Source organism: Mytilus californianus, unplaced genomic scaffold (genome assembly GCF_021869535.1).
Source record: "Mytilus californianus isolate M0D057914Y unplaced genomic scaffold, xbMytCali1.0.p SCAF_2, whole genome shotgun sequence".
NCBI classification, from domain to species: Eukaryota; Metazoa; Mollusca; class Bivalvia; order Mytilida; family Mytilidae; genus Mytilus; species Mytilus californianus.
In genome coordinates this window covers 135,764,546-135,785,289 of record NW_026262668.1, presented here as the reverse complement: position 1 = coordinate 135,785,289, position 20,744 = coordinate 135,764,546, and the positions used below count along the sequence as shown (strand labels likewise).

General features: G+C 32.2%; 1 protein-coding gene across 1 annotated transcript; it reads left to right on the top strand.

The window, feature by feature from the left end:
- The first annotated feature begins 322 nt into the window (after positions 1–322).
- Positions 323–19,948, top strand: LOC127731137 (pyridoxine/pyridoxamine 5'-phosphate oxidase-like). Its single transcript, XM_052240065.1, has 6 exons — positions 323–636; positions 10,461–10,560; positions 12,182–12,235; positions 13,393–13,521; positions 15,323–15,399; positions 17,195–19,948. The coding sequence occupies exons 1-6, from the start codon at positions 371–373 to the stop codon at positions 17,358–17,360; spliced, it is 792 nt and encodes a 263-aa protein (XP_052096025.1). The 5' UTR covers positions 323–370; the 3' UTR covers positions 17,361–19,948.
- Positions 19,949–20,744: the final 796 nt, after the last annotated feature.

Below are 20,744 nucleotides of genomic sequence, written 5' to 3'. Positions count from 1 at the left end.
CAAACAACTTTCCAAACTTAGATTATTTTGCCACCTTATGTAGGAAAGAAAAAAAGGAATCTCAAAATCCAGAAAAGTTTAATTTCTGAAACATAAATTAAATTTTAATTATCTAGTTCCTGCCATGCCTTGTATGAAGATCCTGCCTTTTAAAGGCGCACAAAACTTTTCCAGGCGCACAGGTTTGTCTGTACTCGGAGTAAAACTTGTGGTGTAAATACGGTCATACAGCCAAAAGATAAACTCAATTATGAGTTCCGAATATTATTCAATTGATACCCGGACTTGACTCAATATTTTATAAAATAAAACATAAGGGAAGTAACTCTTTACAACTTTGACAAAATGATTTCGTAACGTTCAAAACTGGATGAAACTGGCGTTGTTTAGAGGTAGACCTCCACAGATTCTGCTAGCTAAGTTTACAAATCAACTGATTTATTTTTCTCGCACAATGGCAGAGGTTGGTGATGTCTCAAACATGCGAGCTCCATATCGAAGTCATGGGGATGCTTTTGATGTTGACGATCTTGTTTCCAGAGAACCATTTCTACAATTCAAGAATTGGTTTGAAGAGGCCAAATTAGAACCAAATATCGAGGAAGCTAATGCAATGGCTCTGGCAACAGCAACAAAGTAAACAATGATTTTGTTTTAATTATATACTTATCATAAGTTCCGTTGACCTTTTGACCCGATTGGATTTGCAAAATTAACTGGTCAAGGACCAGTTACTGCCAGGAACGGCTGGGTAAAAACAACAGACGGTTGATATCTGTTGACTCATATCACTCACTTGTAACTATGTAAAATCATGGAACACATTATAGCCAGTAGTATGATGGACCACATAGAAAATAACAAAATTTTGTACGACCTTTAACCTGTTAACATGGATTCCGAGCATCAAGATCATCGTCTTCTTCTTCTTTGGGTCAACAAGGCTTCAATACTGAAGAGTACATGTTGTTGCGCATGCGTGATTGACGAAAATTTATACAAATTCATATAATTATTGAGATCATGTGAAATCCAACTGGTATCATTCATCCAAGAACTAGCAAAAAATAACAACAATAACATCCAAACTGACATAATTGTGATGGACTTTGCCAAAGCATTTGAAAAAGTACCTCACAAAAGACTCCTCTTCAAACTAAAATATGGCATTGAATACAACACCTTAAAATGGATAGAAGATTTCCTCACATCCCACACACAAACGTTACCTTACCTCTGTATCTTTACCCCCTTCAAAGGAGAACCACACAAGTTCTGTGTGTTGAACAGGTGCTTTGGGTGGCGGTGCTCATTATTTACAATGGTGCTGTGACTGTGGATCCCATCACCACAATTTATCCACGAATTTTGGATCATCCTTCCACCATTATGTACATTATTTACATATATGAATATCGTTAAAGATAGTATTTGCAATCCGCAACGACACCTCCCGACATTTTAAAAGTTATATATGTTATAATTAAAAGTTCATGGCGATTTTTATCCTAGTTGAAACAAGTCTTTCCACACAGGATTTTGCGTTAATACATGTATATAAAAGTGACGCCTTATTAATCGTTTAAAATCTAAAATGCCCTCACTATCACATACGGAATATATATAGAGCGGCTTTGCCTTGTTAAAACGTATTTAAAGTTCAATGTTCTAAAAAATATTTGCTCTTTAAAATCTAGAAGTTCAGTGTTCACACAGGCTTACTATATCGTGATAAAAGTATATGTACGGTAAAGTCTAAAAGTATGTTCACTAGGAATCTGTAGGCAAGCTGGTGCTTTATGACCCAGAGTCATTATTGATGGTGTTCAATCAGAAAAAATTAACATAACATCTGGTGTTCCCCAAGGAACAGTTTTCTTCTTCTTCTTCCAATAATTTGCATACCACTTCTAGTGTATTATCGCAAATGAAATGTTTTGGGCCCTATCCTGTTCCTTGTGTACATAAACGACTTTAATGAATTCATCAAACACAGCACCCTAAGATTATTTGCAGATGACAGCATAATTGACAAAACAGTATGGAATAAAGAAGACACACAAAAACTGCAAGAAGACCTTACACAAGCAGCAAAATGGGAGAACGACTGGCTCATGTCATTCCATCCAGACAAGTGCTCAGTCCTTGAGTCTGAGATAACAACCTAGAAAAACCCATTAAAATTTGACTATACTCTTCAACATGTACTACAAAAAAAAAACAATACAAGCTGACCTAAAATGGAACAAACCTGTAAATAACATCACAGAAATTTAAAGGTAAATTCAAAATCAGTAAAAGAAAAAGCATATATAGCACTTGTAAGACCAAAGCTAGAATACAGCAGCTGTGTCTGGGACACACATACCAAATCACAAATACACCAACTTGAGATGATCCAGTGCAGAGCAGCTAGGTACACATGCAACAGATACCACCACAACAGCTCAGTCACTGAAATGCTGCAAACACTAAATTGGACAACTCTTGAGAAAAGGCGAATAAGAACATGCATCATCATCTTCTACAAAATAATACACCATCTTGTAGCCATATACCCGACAGATCTACTTGCGCAATCTGACACATGAACAAGGCAACATTCACACATTTATTCTTTCAGACCTATACAGACCACTATTTAAAAGATTCATACAAATATTCATTTTACCCAAGAACAACATTACAATGGAACCTTCTACCTTTAGCTGCAGTACAATGTACTGCTCTTGACTGTTTCCGAGAACAGATTCCAATATCTGTTCTCATCAAACATCTAAACATCTAAATAAAAATCTACCGGTACACTGTATATAGTTTTAACCTAAATGTATAGTACAAAAACAGAAGAAAAAGGAATTACGTTGGAATTTTTTATTTTATTTTGTATAATATTTAACTGTAAATAGAAATTAGATCCCACGCAAGCATGGCATAGTAAATTCAGAATCCGGCACGTTATCATCAGTATGATGATGGAGTGCTGAATTATAAAGAAGAAAAAGAAGATATCTCCAGACAAATATTTTTAGTTTATTTGTAAAAACTCTGTTTTGTTTGATCCGATAAGAAAGGGAAATGCTGATTTTTAAATTAACTAAACACATCATGGGAAGGTACACGAGTGTGGACATGACATCATCGCTTTATGACATCCTTAATTTTGGAAAACTTATCGTTTTAAGACAAAGCACTTTCTAACCTTGCTTTAGAATAAACAATTTCTTTCAAAATAATTCAAAAAGATTGATTTGACATTTTCAAAATTAAAAGTCAATATATCGCTTCAACGTTGTGTTAGTAGTTGATTTTAAGTGACATAAAGTTCACATTTAGAGCAGGAAGGAGATATTATGAATTAATGGTCAAAATAGCAATGTGTTTAGTTCAATTTGCATACCTTCATCTCTTCTTGCTACATACAGATTATATATGCAAAAGCAAAATGTAACATTAATGTCCTGACTCAATGTAAATTCTATCATTTAATGACAAGATTCATAACTCTTACCTTTAAATGGTAGAATGTACATTGAGTGGGGACATTAATCTTATTAAGTGATAGTAACAGGTGATTGTAGCTATAAAATTTCCTGCAAAAATTGACATACTTGTAACCAATTTTTTCGTTGTTTAAAAGAGGAATTGAAGTCAAAGTTTATGGTGCTAAACCTAACTCTTGGTTACCCTTTTTATGTTAAAATACTTCCACAAAGAGTTCCTGGTAAAAATTATTTTGAGAAAAACTGAAGTTCTGATAATAACTGGTACTCAACCATGTCAACCAGTAAATACATTTTATTGAGTGATTTTTGGGTACACTGATTTCCCCAAAACTCAATAAGAACTTGAGAATTGATAGATGTTACCTGAAAACTCTTATTTTATATGGTGTTATACTGCTAATATTGGTAATAAAGACTATGGCTTTGAGATATATATGTTATTTTTGTCTCACCTGTGACAAAAGAAGAACATGTGTATGCTAGACATACACGTAGGGATTACTATAAAGTTTTATACAAATAGTTTACACCGCCACATAGTAATCCCTTCATGTATGTCTAGCATACTACAACTTTCGTTGCAGGCGAGACAAAAATAGCATATATATAGTAAATGCAAAATTGAGTTCTACAATTATCTGTTAAGAGAATACATTTAAAGTAATATCCTTATCTAGAAAAATGTAAGTTACAAATATATATATCTTTTATTCCAAATTATATGGCCCACACAGGGCATTTCAATTAAAACAATATGAAAATTTATCAAAATGAACATTGCTTCCTTCTATGTCATTTGGTCTCTGGTAGAGAGTTGTCTCATTGGCAATCATACCATATCTTCTTATTATACGACCGCAAAAAAATTTTGTGGTCGTATATTGGTATGACGTTGGCGTCGTCGTCGTCCGGCGTCGTCGTCGTCCGGCGTCGTCGTCCGAATACATATTGGTTTTCGCACTCTAACTTTAGTTTAAGTGAATGGATCTTTTTGAAATTTGACCATAAGGTTAAATACCACAAAAGGAAGGTTGGGATTGATTTTGGGGGTTATGGTACCAACAGTTAAGGAATTAGGGGCCAAAAAGGGGCCAAAAATGAGCATTTTCTAGTTTCCAGACAATAACTGTGGAACGGTGTATGGATCTCTCTGAAATTATACTACAAGTTTCCATACCACAAAGGGATGGTTAGGATTTGCTTTGGGGGGTTATGGCTCAAACCGTTTAGGAATTAGGGGCAAAAAAGGGGGAAAAACAAGGTTGTCCAGGTTAATGGACAAATACTTTAGTACAAAACATAATTTAAAGCAGTGTAAGGGAGATAAATCAAATACATCATTGAAATTATCTCCCTTACACTGCTTTTAAATTATGTATAAAGTAATGGTTAATGAACAATAAAGATAATCTAAAACAGTGTAAGGGAGGTAATCCAAATACAACGTTTTGGTTACTTCCCTTACACTGCTTTTAAATTATGTTTAAAGAAATGCATATTTATAAAGGAAGACCAGTAAAAATATCTGCAAATGTTTTCATCTTTTTTTTTTACAAAAAAATCCATATGAAAGATTTGACACTATATTTTTATTAATTCTATTATAAAATAGATTAAGTTAGCACTATGGTAAATTTAAATGGGTAATTATGGTTGCCAACTCCATTGGAAATTTGAAACGAGATTATGACCATATCTTGAGGGAAAGATTTTTTTTGGGGAAAAAAGGGGGGGGGGGGGGATAAAAAGAAATTGTGGGGGGCCAATTTTTTCTCATTTCAGATTTCAGAAATTAAAAAGAATTATTCTTCAAATATTATTTTTTTTTCAAATTTCAAATATTGAAAAATTTCAAGAAGTAATCTTTAATTGCACAGTATGGTGCATTAGATTTGTAAAATCTTTGATCACATTTATTTATTTGTTATGCCGAATCTAACAGTGTATTTAGATTTTTAATTTTGGGTCCAGTTTTCAAATTGGTCTACATTAATGTCCAAAGGGTCCAAAATTAAACTTTGTTTGATTTTAGCAAAAATTGAATATATGAGGTTCTTTGATATGCTGAATCTAAACATGTATTTAGATTTTTGATTTTTGGCCCAGTTTTCAAGTTGGTCCAAATTGGGGTCCAAAATTAAACTTTGTTTGATTTCAACAAAAATTGAATATATGGGGTTCTTTGATATGCTGAATCTAACCATGTATTTAGATTTTTTATTTGTGGACCCCGTTATCTAATTGGTTCATATTGAGGTCAAAAGGGTCCAAAATTAAACTTTGTTTGATTTCATCTAAAATTGAATTATTGGGGTTCTTTGATATTCCAAATCTAACCGTGTATTTAGGTTTTTAATTTTGGGTCCTGTTTTTTAAATTGGTCTACATTGAGGTCCAAAGGGTCCAAAATTAAACTTAGTTTGATTTTGACAAAAATTGAATTCTTGGGGTTCTTTGATTTGCTGAATCTAAACATGTGTTTAGATTTTTGATTATGGGCCCAGTTTTCAAGTTGGTCCAAGATAGGGTCCAGTATTTAAACTTTGTTTGATTTCAACAAAAATTGAATATATGGGGTTCTTTGATATGCTGAATCTAAACATGTATTTAGATTTTTGATTATGGGCCCAGTTTTCAAGTTGGTCCAAATTGGGGTCCAAAATTAAACTTTGTTTGATTTCAACAAAAATTGAATATATGAGGTTCTTTGATATGCTGAATCTAACCATGTATTTAGATTTTTTATTTGTAGGCCCCGCTATCAAATTGGTTCATATTGAGGTCAAAAGGGTCCAAAATTAAACTTTGTTTGATTTCATCGAAAATTGAATTATTGGGGTTCTTTGATATGCCAAATCTAACCGTGTTTTTAGATTTTTAATTTGGGTCCCGTTTTTTAAATTGGTCTTCATTGAGGTCCAAAGGGTCCAAAATTAAACTTAGTTTGATTTTAACAAAAATTGAATTCTTGGGGTTCTTTGATATGCTGAATCTAAACATGTGTTTAGATTTTTGATTATGGGCCCAGTTTTCAAGTTGGTCCAAGTTGGGGTCCAAAATTAAACTTTTTTTGATTTCAACAAAAATTGAATATATGGGGTTCTTTGATATGCTGAATCTAACCATGAATTTAGATTTTTTATTTGTGGGCCCCGCTATCAAATTGGTTCATATTGAGGTCAAAAGGGTCCAAAATTAAACTTTGTTTGATTTCATCAAAAATTGAATTATTGGGGTTCTTTGATATTCCAAATCTAACCGTGTATTTAGATTTTTAATTTTAAGTCCCGTTTTTTAAATTGGTCTACATTAAGGTCCAAAGGGTCCAAAATTAAACTTAGTTTGATTTTAGCAAAAATTGAATTCTTGGGGTTCTTTGATATGCTGAATCTAAACATGTGTTTAGATTTTTGATTATGGGCCCAGTTTTCAAGTTTGTCCAAGTTGGGGTCCAAAATTAAACTTTGTTTGATTTTAACAAAAATTTAATAAATGGGGTTCTTTGATATGCTGAATCTAACCATGTATTTTGATTTTGGACATTAGACCATAATAGGTAAATTAAAAAAATTCAAGTTCTTAGACCACATTCTTTCTGTGTCAGAAACCTATGCTGTGTCAAATATTTAATAACAATCCAAATTCAGAGCTGTATCAAGCTTGAATGTTGTGTCCATACTTGCCCCAACTGTTCAGGGTTCGACCTCTGCGGTCGTATCAAGCTGCGCCCCAGCGAAGCATTTTATTTTTATATTGAAATCATCATTAAAAATGTTGATAAAAAATCTCCAGTTATGAGGCCCATATATACTCGATCCAGCTGAAAATTTTCAAATATCCAGTTTTGACTTGACAACTCTGTCACATGTCTGTAAAGTAAAAACAAAATAAAAATATGGTTCTTTGAGAAATATGGTACCTATCTATCATGCCTATAAATTTGTGCCTTTTTTTAGAAAAAAATACTAAGCTAAAAATTTATTTGTTTTAATTTCTCCAAATATTTTTGAACAGTTTGAAAATAGTCCATGCTAAAACAAAAATAAGATGTGGTATGATTGCTAATGAAACAACTCTCCACCAGAGACCAAATGATGTAGAAGGTTAGCAACTATAGGTCACCATACCGCCTTCAACAATGATCAAATCCCATACTCCATAGCAAGCTATAAAATGGCATTTGTAAAACAATCCAAACTAGAAAACATTAATGGTCTGATTTATTTATAAAACAATAAATGAAAAACAAATATCTTATACAGCAACAAACCACAACCAATGAATTACAGGCTCCTGACTTAAAACATGTTTAAGGGCTCACCAACCCTCCCCTTACCTGGGACAGTGATGTAAACATACATTGTAACATAAGAACAACCTATAAAAATCAGTTCAAAAGGGCTAAACTCATCTGATCAATACAAAGCAAAAAATTACAATACACACAAAATAAAGATCTGAGAGTACCGGTACTCACAGTTACTGAAAGCTAGTTCGAAGCCTTTAACTAATAACAAAATCGTGTATCTAAGACTTAACATATCAATCAGTACACATCAAACTTCCATTGCATTACTACGCATTTGGTAAGAAATGAATGTCTGTAACATATTTAAATTACCCATTTTTAAAAGTTGACTTTTTCCAAACATATGGCATGTGATAGTTCTGTAAATTTTACATTTTTACTGGATGCTTCATCTGTTGATATACAATGTGACCGTTTTGAGTGTATTTAAATATATATTTATATACAATGTATGTTGAAAGACATGCTGAGGGTCAAATTATCAAAATACGTAAATGTTTAGTCTCTAAAAAATCCTGCTGTTTGGCAAAATGGGTACAAACTGGATACTCAGTGTATTTGGGTACTGTAACGTTAGACAGTTAGTTTTTTTATCAGATGTAACTTTTTGTGTTGTTACAAGGTTGCCCCATGTTAGGAGAATGTCCAGCACTCACAAACATTTTTAACCCTGCCACATTCTTTATGTGCTTACACTTTCACTTTTTGAGGATACCATTTAGGAATACTTTTACATGTATATCTGTGATACATTTGTAACACTCAGAAACGTGTCCTTCCCCCCAAACGTTTCCGATTCCCCCAAACGTGTCCACATGACGTCACTGAACTGCAAAACATGTCTAAATGTAAAAGGGCGCCAAAACGTGTCATTTTTATTAACGCCCAATCATGTCCATTTTTATAATAACGCCCAAACGTGTCCAATCTCACAAACGTGTCCATATGAAGCCTGTTTTTTCCTTCTTCCTCTGAAAGCTCAATCGTGTCCATATCATAAAAATGTCCAAACGTGTCCCCGTTATTTGCATGGTTATTGCTCTTTCATATACTCCTTTCACTATTTCATTGCAAATTGAAATATAGTCCTTTAGGTCTTTATCAAACGAACAGTATAACCCGTGCCAAAATGGGGCCTCCGTTTGGTTGGGCGGGTATTAAAAGTACGCAGCAATGTCTATAGGTAATAATGTGGATATTGGATCAGATACCTCCTGTATAGGGAGAATGCTCACTATCTGCACATTAAAATCCTTGTAACAACTCTTTCAGGGTGCCGTCGATGGTATGCATCAAGGCAACCATTTTTGTCCCTATACATATACCCTTATTATCTAGTGGCAGTTAGAATTTCCCCAACTTTAATTTCAAACGGTCTCTATTATATAAAGGGGAATAAAAGATTGTTATACTGAAGCCCCGTAAAAATAAAGTGGTCTTTCTCCGCTCCCAAAAATTATTATCTAATTCTGAGTCCCGTTTAGTGTAAATTCCTAATTACCGTACAGTGTAAATTCCTATTTTTCGTACAAATTTAGGCCCAATCCTAAATAACCGTCATAAAAATGTTACAATTCTAAAGTCCCGGGAAATAGTCTTCCATCTCTCATTAAAGAACTTACCAATAATATTTATTGTTAATATGTTGTCGTCCTAAATATGCATGAAATATTTGCTACTGGACGTAATGTCTCTTGTTTGTGTGTCTTGAAGTGATGTACGAAACCCCAAATTTATAATATTAAACCTGAAAACAAGTTTATGATTTCAAGAGCTTTTAAAAAATCAGAACTGTTGAAAAAAATTGGAAAACACCACTGCAGGAAGCCAGTCGTACATTATCCTCATGCATGGTTAATGTAGTAAGGCATCACTGCAGTTTAATAGTACAAAATAATTTACTGAGTAAACGATTAATTTAACTGTACTTAAGTAATGTTTATGTTCGCTCTAAATATGCATCAAATACTTGCCACTAGACATTAAGCAAGCAACAGTCAAGAATTATGTATATGTTGATAATCAATATTGCATACATATAAACAACTGGCATTGAACAAACTAATGCTAATACATTTTGAATGTTCTTCTTTTAACTCTGTTCCTTTTTAATTTCTGGTAATTGTGCCCAAAATATATACTCCAGGATTAATGTCTTTTGAATGCGGCTTTTATCTTATTAAGGATCCAACAAAAACCCGACATCTTCAATGTCCCCTATTATGGAATTGCCGTAAATGTTATATACGTCACTGAGAATATAATAGCGCTTAAAGTTTTCAGACGTTCCGGCGTTTTAAAGTGGACACGTTTTGGCGAATAACAACTTTTAAGGACACGTTTGGGGGAATCGGACACGTTTGGGGGGATGGACACGTTTGGGAGTGTTACATATTTAAATAACAATTAAGACACAGTAACTGCTATAATGAATGATAAAACAAACTTAAACATTCTTCTCTTCACAATGAGGTTTTCATAATAAAATCTTGAGTTCCTAAGGAAAGTATTTTGCAAATTCATCTTTTCAGAAGGTATATTTCACATATAATACATTGTACTGGTAATAATCCAGCCTTTTTCATATATGGAACTATATTCTTGTTAGTTGCTACTGGGTGTTCAGATATGATTGTATTTTGCAGAGATGGTCTTCCATCTGTCAGAATGGTACTTATGAAAGGCTTTGACAAGAATGGAATTGTGTTTTATACTAACTACAATAGCCGAAAAGCTGCAGAGCTGGTATGTCTTACAGTTTTATTCTTAGGCAGAGCTGGTATGTCTTATTGTTTTATTCTTAGGCAGAGCTGGTATGTTTTATTGTTTTATTCTTAGGCAGAGCTGGTATGTCTTACAGCTATATTCTTAGGCAGAGCTGGTATGCCTTGCTGCTATATTCTTAAGCTGATCCGGTATGGCTTACTGCTATATTCTTAGGCAGAGCTGCTATGTCTTAATGCTATATTCTTAGGCAGAGCTGCTATGTCTTACTGCTATATTCCTTAGCTGAGCTGCTATGTCTTACTGCTATATTCTTAGGCAGAGCTGCTATGTCTTACTGCTATATTCTTAGGCAGAGCTGGTATGTCTTACTGCTATATTCCTTAGCTGAGCTGCTACAAAATGTATGTCTTACTGCTATATTCTTAGGCAGAGCTGGTATGTCTTACTGCTATATTCGTAGGCAGAGCTGGTATGTCTTAATGCTATATTCTTAAGCTGAGCTGGTATGTCTTACTGCTATATTCTTAAGCTGAGCCGGTATGTCTTACTGCCATATTCTTAGGCAGTTACTGGATTCTCATCCTAATTTAAATATCAGCTGTTGCTATCATACTCACATGTATATATAATAACTGTTGGCTGGAAAAAAAATGAAACATTTTTTGTGGAGCTTTTGAAGATTTTGGTTCTTTTGTCTTTTCTGAAATCTAAGATTGCTATGACCATGTATCATTTTAATAGTATTACATGTACACAGGAGCCCATTGTAAATCATGGTAAACCATACTTGGCAACCATCATCCTCTAGGATATCAAGTAACCAAAATATTCCATGCCACCAATACACGAATATTGCATGGGTAAAATACTCAAATCTTACCAAATATATTGGCTAAAACAAAATTGTTCAACATATCCATATATGTGTATACATCTACCAATATACTGATACATATGTGTATACATGTACCAATATACTGATACATATGTGTAAACATGTACCAATATACTGATACATATGTGTATAGATGTACCAATATACTGATATATGTACCAATATACTGATATATGTATCAACATTACAGGCACCTAAAAAATAATCACATCTATACATTTGTGTTATATGAAGATATAGAGATTAAAAAAAACATTCAAAGATAAATAAATGTCTGTGATCAACATGTCCAAAAAGTTGTTATGAGAAAAAAATCACAATAAGAAAAAATAAAAGAGTTATGTTAACATGGTTAAGGAAAACATTATTTTGATAAAAATATCAAGTGTTGACACTGAATTTACCGTAATCGAATCTTCATGTGTACCAAGTATATCAAATAAATCAACATGATGAATTTTTTAAACGACCCCACATGGATATAGTCTTCCAACCTTAAGTAAAAATTTATATGCTTGATCTTACCATATTCCAATTCACATAACTTTTTTATTTGTGTAGTTTTTTTTTGAAATTTTCTGAAGACAGAAATGAAGAATCTTAGGTTTAAATATTAGACATGTTAGATACAGAAAGAAAGCTAATTATATTTTTATATATAACTGGGAATTTTTGTCTAAATCTCCCTTTTTCAATGCTATTGCAATTGTAAAGTACATGCATAAATGTTTTCTTTGGTTTCAGGAAGAAAACCCAAGATGTTCATGCATGTTTTATTGGGAGCATTTGAAAAGAAGTGTAAGTATTAACTGTTAAATAAGCAAGGTTTACTGTTAATATTTTAATTCAACATGAAATGATTGTGAGAGTTTTATCTTTAATAATTATAGAAGGAAATATACCGTATAGCTGGTTATTTTCGCGGGGTGTTTATTTTCGCTTATTTTGGCGTATAAACAAAAATCGCGAAAATAAATTCCGCGAAAATTTATGCATACGTTTGGTAGTTTCGAAGTTAACATTGTTAACGGATTTTGTAAACGATCTATTTTTCCCTGTTGGCAGGTCAACAACGGTATATGTTAGTTTTAACAAGATAAATGCCAAAGGGCGTTGTACATAAATGTATTTTATAAAATGACTGTCAGGTGTGTATACCCTTATTAATAAGTGTCAATTAGAATAAGAGTGTAAGGTACTCTTATCAGGTAATTACCCCATATTAATAAGTGTCAAACTATATAAGAGTTGTAAACACTCATGATAATTTTGTAACCTAATTAGTAAGTACATCAAAGGTCCAGTCAAATCTAATCAATCGTAAATTTACAAGACGTTTGAATACCTGTAACAAATAATTATCTAAGTTAGCGGTATTCTTATGATTAACTGTATCAGAAACTAATCAATAAATAAGAGGTCATTTCGGTTAAAAAAAATAATTAATTAACCATAACAATAGACACTTGTTTGTCAAGTTTTACAACTTTTTAACTGCAACAATTTCAGTATCCACCAAAATATTTAATTGGGATTTAAGAATCCACCAAAATAAAAACCACCAAAATTTTTCGTATACTTTGTTGTCCCCAAGTCGCGAAATTTTACACCCGTGAAAATAACCCGCTATACGGTATATGCTCTGCATCTTGTGCCTCTTGTTAATTGAATTTTTCTCTCCTTAAGTGGAGAAGGTATATATATATATACTCTGCTAAAATCACAATGCTGTAAAGTTAAAATGTATCAACTGGTTTTCACAGTTTTATGAGTACAGCAATTATATTGCTGAGAATATAAAATTTATTTTTGTTGTGATAACAAAAACCTTGTAGTCACTTTATAAACTGATTATTGACATGTACTCTTATAATAAAATTTCAAATATTCAAAAGATGGTATCAATTTGTGAAATTTACTCCTTCTGCAGTTTTAATTTTTCACATTTTTTACAGATAAGAGTTGAAGGATCAGTGTCAAGATTGTCTAAAGAAAAATCTGAAGAATATTTTAACTCTCGACCAAGACCAAGTCAGCTTGGTGCTTTAAGTAGTAATCAGGGTAGTGTTGTAGATAGCAGAAAGGTAAATTACTTTAAGCAGTAATCAGGGTAGTGTTGTAGATAGCAGAAAGGTAAATTACTTCACCTTTACAGGAGGAATTATGGGACTTCAACCTTTATTTTTTGGTATTGTAACAATGACGTCACCTTGTGAACTCCTATGAGTTCTGTTTTAAAGAAAGCTCTCATAATATGTAGGATTGTTTGCCATCGTGTATAGTACCACAATTTGGATTTGACCATTTTTACTGGAGTTATGGAACTTTGACTATTTTTTAAAGTAATGTAACAACAACACCTTGTGAACGCAACTCCTCTGAGACCATTTGACAGAAAGCCTTAATACTTGGAACTGTTGTTTTCCGTCATGTGTAGTTGACCACACAGTACTGCCATTTTGATTCACCATTTTTACAGGAGTAATGGGACTTTAACAATTTGTTTGAGTATTGTTATATCAACAACTTGTGAACACATCTCCTCTGAGACCATTTGACAGAAAGCTTTAATACTTGGTACTGTTTTTTGTCGTCATGCGTAGTTGACCACACAGTACCGCCATTTTAATTCACCATTTTTACAGGAGTAATGGGACTTTAACAATTTGTTTGAGTATTGTTACATCAACAACTTGTGAACTCATCTCCTCTGAGACCATTTGACAGAAAGCTCTTATACTTGGTACCATTGTTTGCCATCATTTGTAGTTGACCAAAATATACTGTTATTTTGATATGACCATATTAACGGGAGTTATGGGATTGGCCATTTTAGTGTCGCCTGCTTTCGTCGCAGTATGCGAGACATGGGGATTACTACCCTGCAGTGGCGGTGTAAACTATTTATATAATACTTTATATTTTAGAAGGATAGAAGACCTGGATGCTTCATACCTTGTATGCAAATACCTTATCTTAAGAAGTTTCTGACAGTAATATGTCCATTGTCCTTGACCTCATTTTCATGGTTCAGCGACTGTTTGAAAAAAAAAATATTGTTTTTTTTGTCATGTGAATTTCTCACTTATTATGAGTAATAGGATAACTATATTTGGTATATGGGTTCCTTGCAACGTCTACATATCCGTCAGACAGTGTTCCCCTGACCTCACCTTAATGTCATGGATCAGTGATCAAGGTTAAAATTATGTGATAAGGTCCGTTACTCAGATACTATAAGCAGTAGGTCAACTATATGTGGTGTATGGAATGATTGTAAGGTGTACACATATGTCTGGCAGGGTTCATATGACCTTAACCTCATTTTCATGGTTCATTGGTCAATGTTAAGATTTTGTGGTTTGATTTGTTTCTCAGATACTATTAGCAATAGGACCACTATTTTTGGTGTATGGAAAAAAGTAAAATAACAAAAATACCGAACTCCAATGGAAATTCAAAACTGAAAGTCCTTTATAAAATGGCAAAATCAAAAGCTCAAACACATCTAACAAATGGAAAACAACTGTCATATTCCTGACTTAGTACAGGCATTTCCTTAGGTAGAAGATGGTGGATTAAACCTGGTTTTATAGCTAGCTAAACCTCTCACTTGTATGACAGTCGCATGGAATGATTGTAAGGTGTACATGTCTGTCTGGCATGGTTCATCTGACCGTGACCTCATTTTCATATAACATTGATAATGTTAAGTTTATGTGATATTTGTAGTAAAATCTTTATATTATAGACTTTCAACATGAATTTAATAAGTAAAACAGGCGAGACATTTCAAGCATGTGCACTCTTGTTTTAAATTGGATCAAATTAATGATATTGTAAAAATTATTTTGATGATTAATATTTTGAATAAATTTTTTTCAGACAATAAGTGATAGATTCAATTCGTTGTCAGAAACTTATAAAGATGAAGATAAGACAATACCCAAACCTGACTGCTGGTAGGTAACAAAAGATTATACACAAGCCTGATTTCTAACTTACATATGAATATATTTCTCTATCATTGTTTATGACAGCTTTTACCGTGCCAAATTAACTATTAAATCATTGGATTTGCAAAATGTGTAAATAAACTCATCATAGACACCATCTACAAAAGACTCATCAATTCAAAATAGTTAAAAAGGTCAAGTTAAGTATGAAGTTCAAGAGCATTGAGGACTCAAAATTCCAAATACAGCTAAGGTAATCTATTCCTGGGGTAGAAAATCCTTAGTTTTTTCGTAAAATCTCAAAAGTTTTGTTAACAGACGACGAGGTTTTTTTTAACGACCTTGACTACCCGTGAGGGTCTTGCACAGTTGTTAACAGTTATTTTATAAATGACCATATCAATGATCACTCGTGTTAACACAGAAGTGCTGACTACTGCTCAAATTTTTGAAAAAGTTAGAAACCCCTCATGAATTATATATTGTCAAACTTTTTGTGGAATAGAATAAAAGATATATTCATTTTATTAAATTTTGAAAGAAAAACATTAACTATCTTGCACCTTATTTATCTCCAGAAAATATAAAGAGCTAAAAGGTGATTAGTAGAAAAAACAAAGGATATAGGGTATCCATCCATGACACAAAATCAGTACATGCACAGCCAAAAAACACCAAAAGCAAAGGAACAACGCTTTTATTACTGTTCTTCATCTCAAAGTCACAGTGAGGCCTTCAATTGAGGTTTGTTCTCAGGATTCTATATTGGGAGAAGACTTCATAAGTTTGATTAACTTGTGTCTCATCCCTTTTGCATATTTAAGCAAATAAAATATGTTTAAACTAAACACATATGAGCGCTTACAATGCAATTTTCCATATATAATCAATATTTCCAAGGGGCATAACTCTTTTAAAAATAATTGATCGGCACCAATTTTCAAATTTGCCTGAGACATTGATGATATAAACCTATAATATAAATTTCATAAAATTCTGGCACGAATTGTACACATGAGAGTGCTAACAATGCAATTTTTCATAAAATCAATATTTCCAAGGGCATAACTCTTTTTAAAAATAATTGATCAGCACTGATTTTCAAACTCACCAAAAAAAAGAGGATAAACTATAATTTAATTTTCATAAAAATCTGGCAAGAATTGTACACGTAAGAGCGCTCCTAAGGCAATTTTCCATATAATTAATGTTTCCAAGGGGCATAACTCTTTTAAAAATAATTGATCAGTACTGATTTTCGAACTCATCCAAGACATTGCTAATATAATCCTTTGATATAAGTTTCATAAAAATCTGGCAAGAATTGTACACATGAGAGTGTTAACGATGTAATTTTCCATAGAATTAATGTTTCCAAGGGGCATAACTCTTTTAAAAATAATTGATCCGCACTGATTTTCAAACTCACCAAAAAAAAGAGGATAAACTATAATTTAATTTTCATAAAAATCTGGCAAGAATTGTACACGTAAGAGCGCTAACAAGACCGGACGGACGCGTTCGTAAAGACATTGCTGATACAAACCTATGATGAAAATCTGGCAAGAACTGTACACCTGAGAGCGCTAACAAGACCGGACGGACGCCCGGTAATTTCCATGTCTCCCGCAACGCATTTCGCGGGGGACAAAAATACTGATACACTGACTACAATAACTGAAAAACAAAAATATGGGTAAACACCTCTGAGGTAGTTGCTAATTTATATAATGTTTTACAGGGGTAGAAGATTGATAAATGAAATAATAACTGTTGCTAATTTATATAATTTTTTATACAGGGGTGGATACCTTGTAACTCCAGATTTGTTCGAGTTTTGGCAAGGACAAACATCTAGACTTCATGACAGAATAAATTTCAGAAAACTAGCACCCGGAGAGCAAATTGATGAGAAATTAACTCATATAGGAGAAGATGGATGGGTGTTTGAGCGATTAGAACCTTAAGTGAAGAACTTGTTACCAGCATACATTATTTTTAATAATGGTCTAAATTGTGATAGTTTTAAAATTATGAAATTAATAAAATTATTGTCAGCAAATTTTTAAGTCAAAACAATCTCCTGTAAGACATTCATTTGAGTTTCGGCAAGGCTAAAAAAAAAAAGAATTTATTCAAGTATTCACGTCAGATGACCAGCAGATGGAGAACAAGACAAAAAATAAAAAACAGCTTGTTCAGGAGAGGATGACTGGAGTTTGCATTTGAAACTGTGATTGTAGAATTTAAAATTGTCCTGTTGTATTTTATGATTTTCCCATTGTAATAGTTTTGTTAATTTCAAAAAAGGAGGAGGTGCATTTAGGGGTTGTATTTGGCCTCAAAAATGTTAACACTTTTAATATAACTACATTTATTAAAATACCATGATTCACTTGGATGTTAACAATAATCTAAAACAACATATTCCTTATAAATGAAATCTCAACTTAAAATGAGAAATGAACTATACCCTTAATACACCTTGTTCTTTCAATGAGTAAAACAATTTCTTGTTCAACAATTTGGAATAATTGTTATATAAATGTGTTTGAAGTAAAAGTTTGCATTTTTAAGTCTTGATTTGAATAACTTTTAAAAGTATTTTGTCTTTTTGTCAACATTTATCCCAAGTTGAGCCATAAATACTATATGTTGTTTATGTATGAAACCTGAATTTTTTCAAAGGTGTATTGATTCTAGTCTTTTGAATTTAGAAACACATTTTTTTGTCAAGGACCAATTACAACATTGTTGTCTGTTATAATGATATTCAAAAGATTATTCTGATTTTTCAAAAAATAGAAATCTAATCATAATATAATATTTAATATTTGGAAATTTTGTTTCAGTAATTGATTTAATTTCTGTAGCTTTAATATTTTGTTTTCTTTAATTTTGATTAAATTGGTATAATAACAATACCAGTTATTTTGCAGTGTTTAGTGCATCCCACTTGATTTATAATCCTTCTAATTCTAATTTTAAAATGATACATCCAGGACATTCCAGGTTAAATGTTAATTATTATTACTGTGTAATAGAAATTGAGACATGTACATTTGCATGTTACTAAAAAATTACCTTCTGGTAGAAATGTATAGATTTGAGTAATTTTCATGTTAAGTACATGTGACCTTGGATTAGAATGACATATATGTATAATATTTTCCTGTAGAAGTATTTTTTTAAGTAATTTATATAGAGGGTAAAACCATTGATCTTTTGTAACAATGAATAAACATATCACTGAAATTCCTGTAACTCTTTGTTTAATCTAGTTTTATGATGCCATTATAGGTTTTATTTTTTTGAAACCAGTCAGTTTTATAGTGCCAATACAAATTGCCATTTTGAAGCCTATCAGTTTACAGTACCATTGAAAGTTTCATTTTTAAAGCCATGTTCACTAAAGTTAGTAAATAGTTCTATTTTTAATCATAGTTGATAAAAAAAAACTTTAAATTTGATCAGACTTATGATGAAGATTCCCTGAAGATTTTGATATAGACAAGTGATTTTATTGATCCAGCTTTCACATTATAGAATTGAAGGCATATAAATAATAAAATGATAGATTTGGAAACGACTTGAAGAAAGTATGAAATGCCATTACCAACTTTTGGCAGTTTTAAAATAAATACACTTGCAGATATAGTTCCTGCGTAATTTGTTTGTCTTGAGAGCAATAGTGCACTAGCTGTTTAACTTATTATTTTAAATCAAAGTTAAATTAATTTGTATGTTGATATTTTTTTTACAATTGCAGGCAATCGTAAATTTTATTTTTACTACTAGTGTTTGGAGTATTATTTTGAATTATTTTCTTAAAGAAATAATGCAGGTCTGTATTAAAAACCCTTGCAAAATATTTGTAACTGTTGCCATATTTATAAGTTGAAACTGATAAAGATACTTTATAACTTCCAATCATAAGTTATGAGAGTACAATACTCTCTGGATGTAGAAAATCTGAGCAAACACTTTTTTTTAAAGAATCTTTTCTGGCAAGTTGTAAATTTTATACAATTCAAATTTCAATTGCCCTATCTTAAAACTTTATAATCTGGCCCTAAGACTTGTTTACTTACATTTGTAGAAGAGTACAACCCCTACTAAACCAGAAATTTCATATAATAACATAATATAGAGCAAATCAGGGTTAACAAAGTTTTTGCAATAAAACCATAGAAAGATGGTAATTTCTAACTAAGGTTAACAATGATTGCATCAGGGTACCCTATGAACAAAATTTCAAACTGAAAAAGGTTCAAGGTCTAATAACCCAAAATGTATTTATAAATTTGCTGAATAGGCATATTTAAAATAGCGGAAATGACTGTGATACAACTTTGAATTTTGGTTCTCTACAAATCCTGGTTGAACGCCAGGAATATAACAATCAGGAGTAATATGTTTGCTCATTAATTGATTTTGGACCTTGGATTTTTTTTAAATTCAATGAAGTTATGTAAATTTGATCCTTCTGTTTGTGTTAATAATTTTCAAACTACAAAGATGTCTTCTTCAATAAAAAGTTAGCATGTACAAATTCCATGTTTTGTTTTTTCATTATTTTATTAGGACTATTCCAGAAAAAAAATATATGGGGGGAGGTGGAAGGCACTTGAATTATTTTTGAATGGGTGGTGGTCAGGTCACTAAGTTCAAATTGTGTTTTGATCAATTGATCTCAGGTTAATTAGTGTCATCACTTCTGATTGCAATTTCCTTCCATCAAGACAATTTGTAAGCATAGATGAATCAACTAATCTCCGAAAGCAATTATTTCATTAAAAATTTGATGAAAGTTGTCAGTGATGAACAACGAGCTAGTAAGTGAAAATGAACACCTGAATTTGCCATGTCTCACAAATCATTATAAAACAAGATATGATTATTTTCAAGAATCTTCGTTTCTGATGGCTTCAAATTCTTCACTTGATTTTTTTCTCCAGAAAACAAAAATCTATGAATTTAGGAACCCACAAACATGCAACTTTTTCTCAAACCATGAATAAAAGTACTTTCACAGTATATGGAAAATTATACAGAAAGGGAGATTCCTATTGATTTTTAGCTGATTATGTCAAAAGTCAAGGCAAGAAAATATGTAACAAAATGGACATTACCAGCCAGCTTGTTTACTAATATCATGTAATTGCATTTGCCTAAAAGTAGTTGTCTTCAAAATAAAAACTTTGTCATTATGGATTTTATTGTTGGAACATCATTGATGCAAACAATTTCATGTTGACATATCTTTATAATACAAACAAGTTTAACAGAAATCACCCAAAGTATTTGACTGTTCAACAGTCTACACCAATAACCAACACTTGACTTCTCTG

Coding starts and splice junctions, on each gene's coding strand:
- LOC127731137 (XM_052240065.1), top strand. CDS start 371: ATGAAACTGGCGTTGTTTAGAGGTAGACCTCCACAGATTCTGCTAGCT. Junction 637..10,460: donor GCTCTGGCAACAGCAACAAA/GTAAACAATGAT, acceptor TGTATTTTGCAG/AGATGGTCTTCCATCTGTCA. Junction 10,561..12,181: donor GCCGAAAAGCTGCAGAGCTG/GTATGTCTTACA, acceptor CTTTGGTTTCAG/GAAGAAAACCCAAGATGTTC.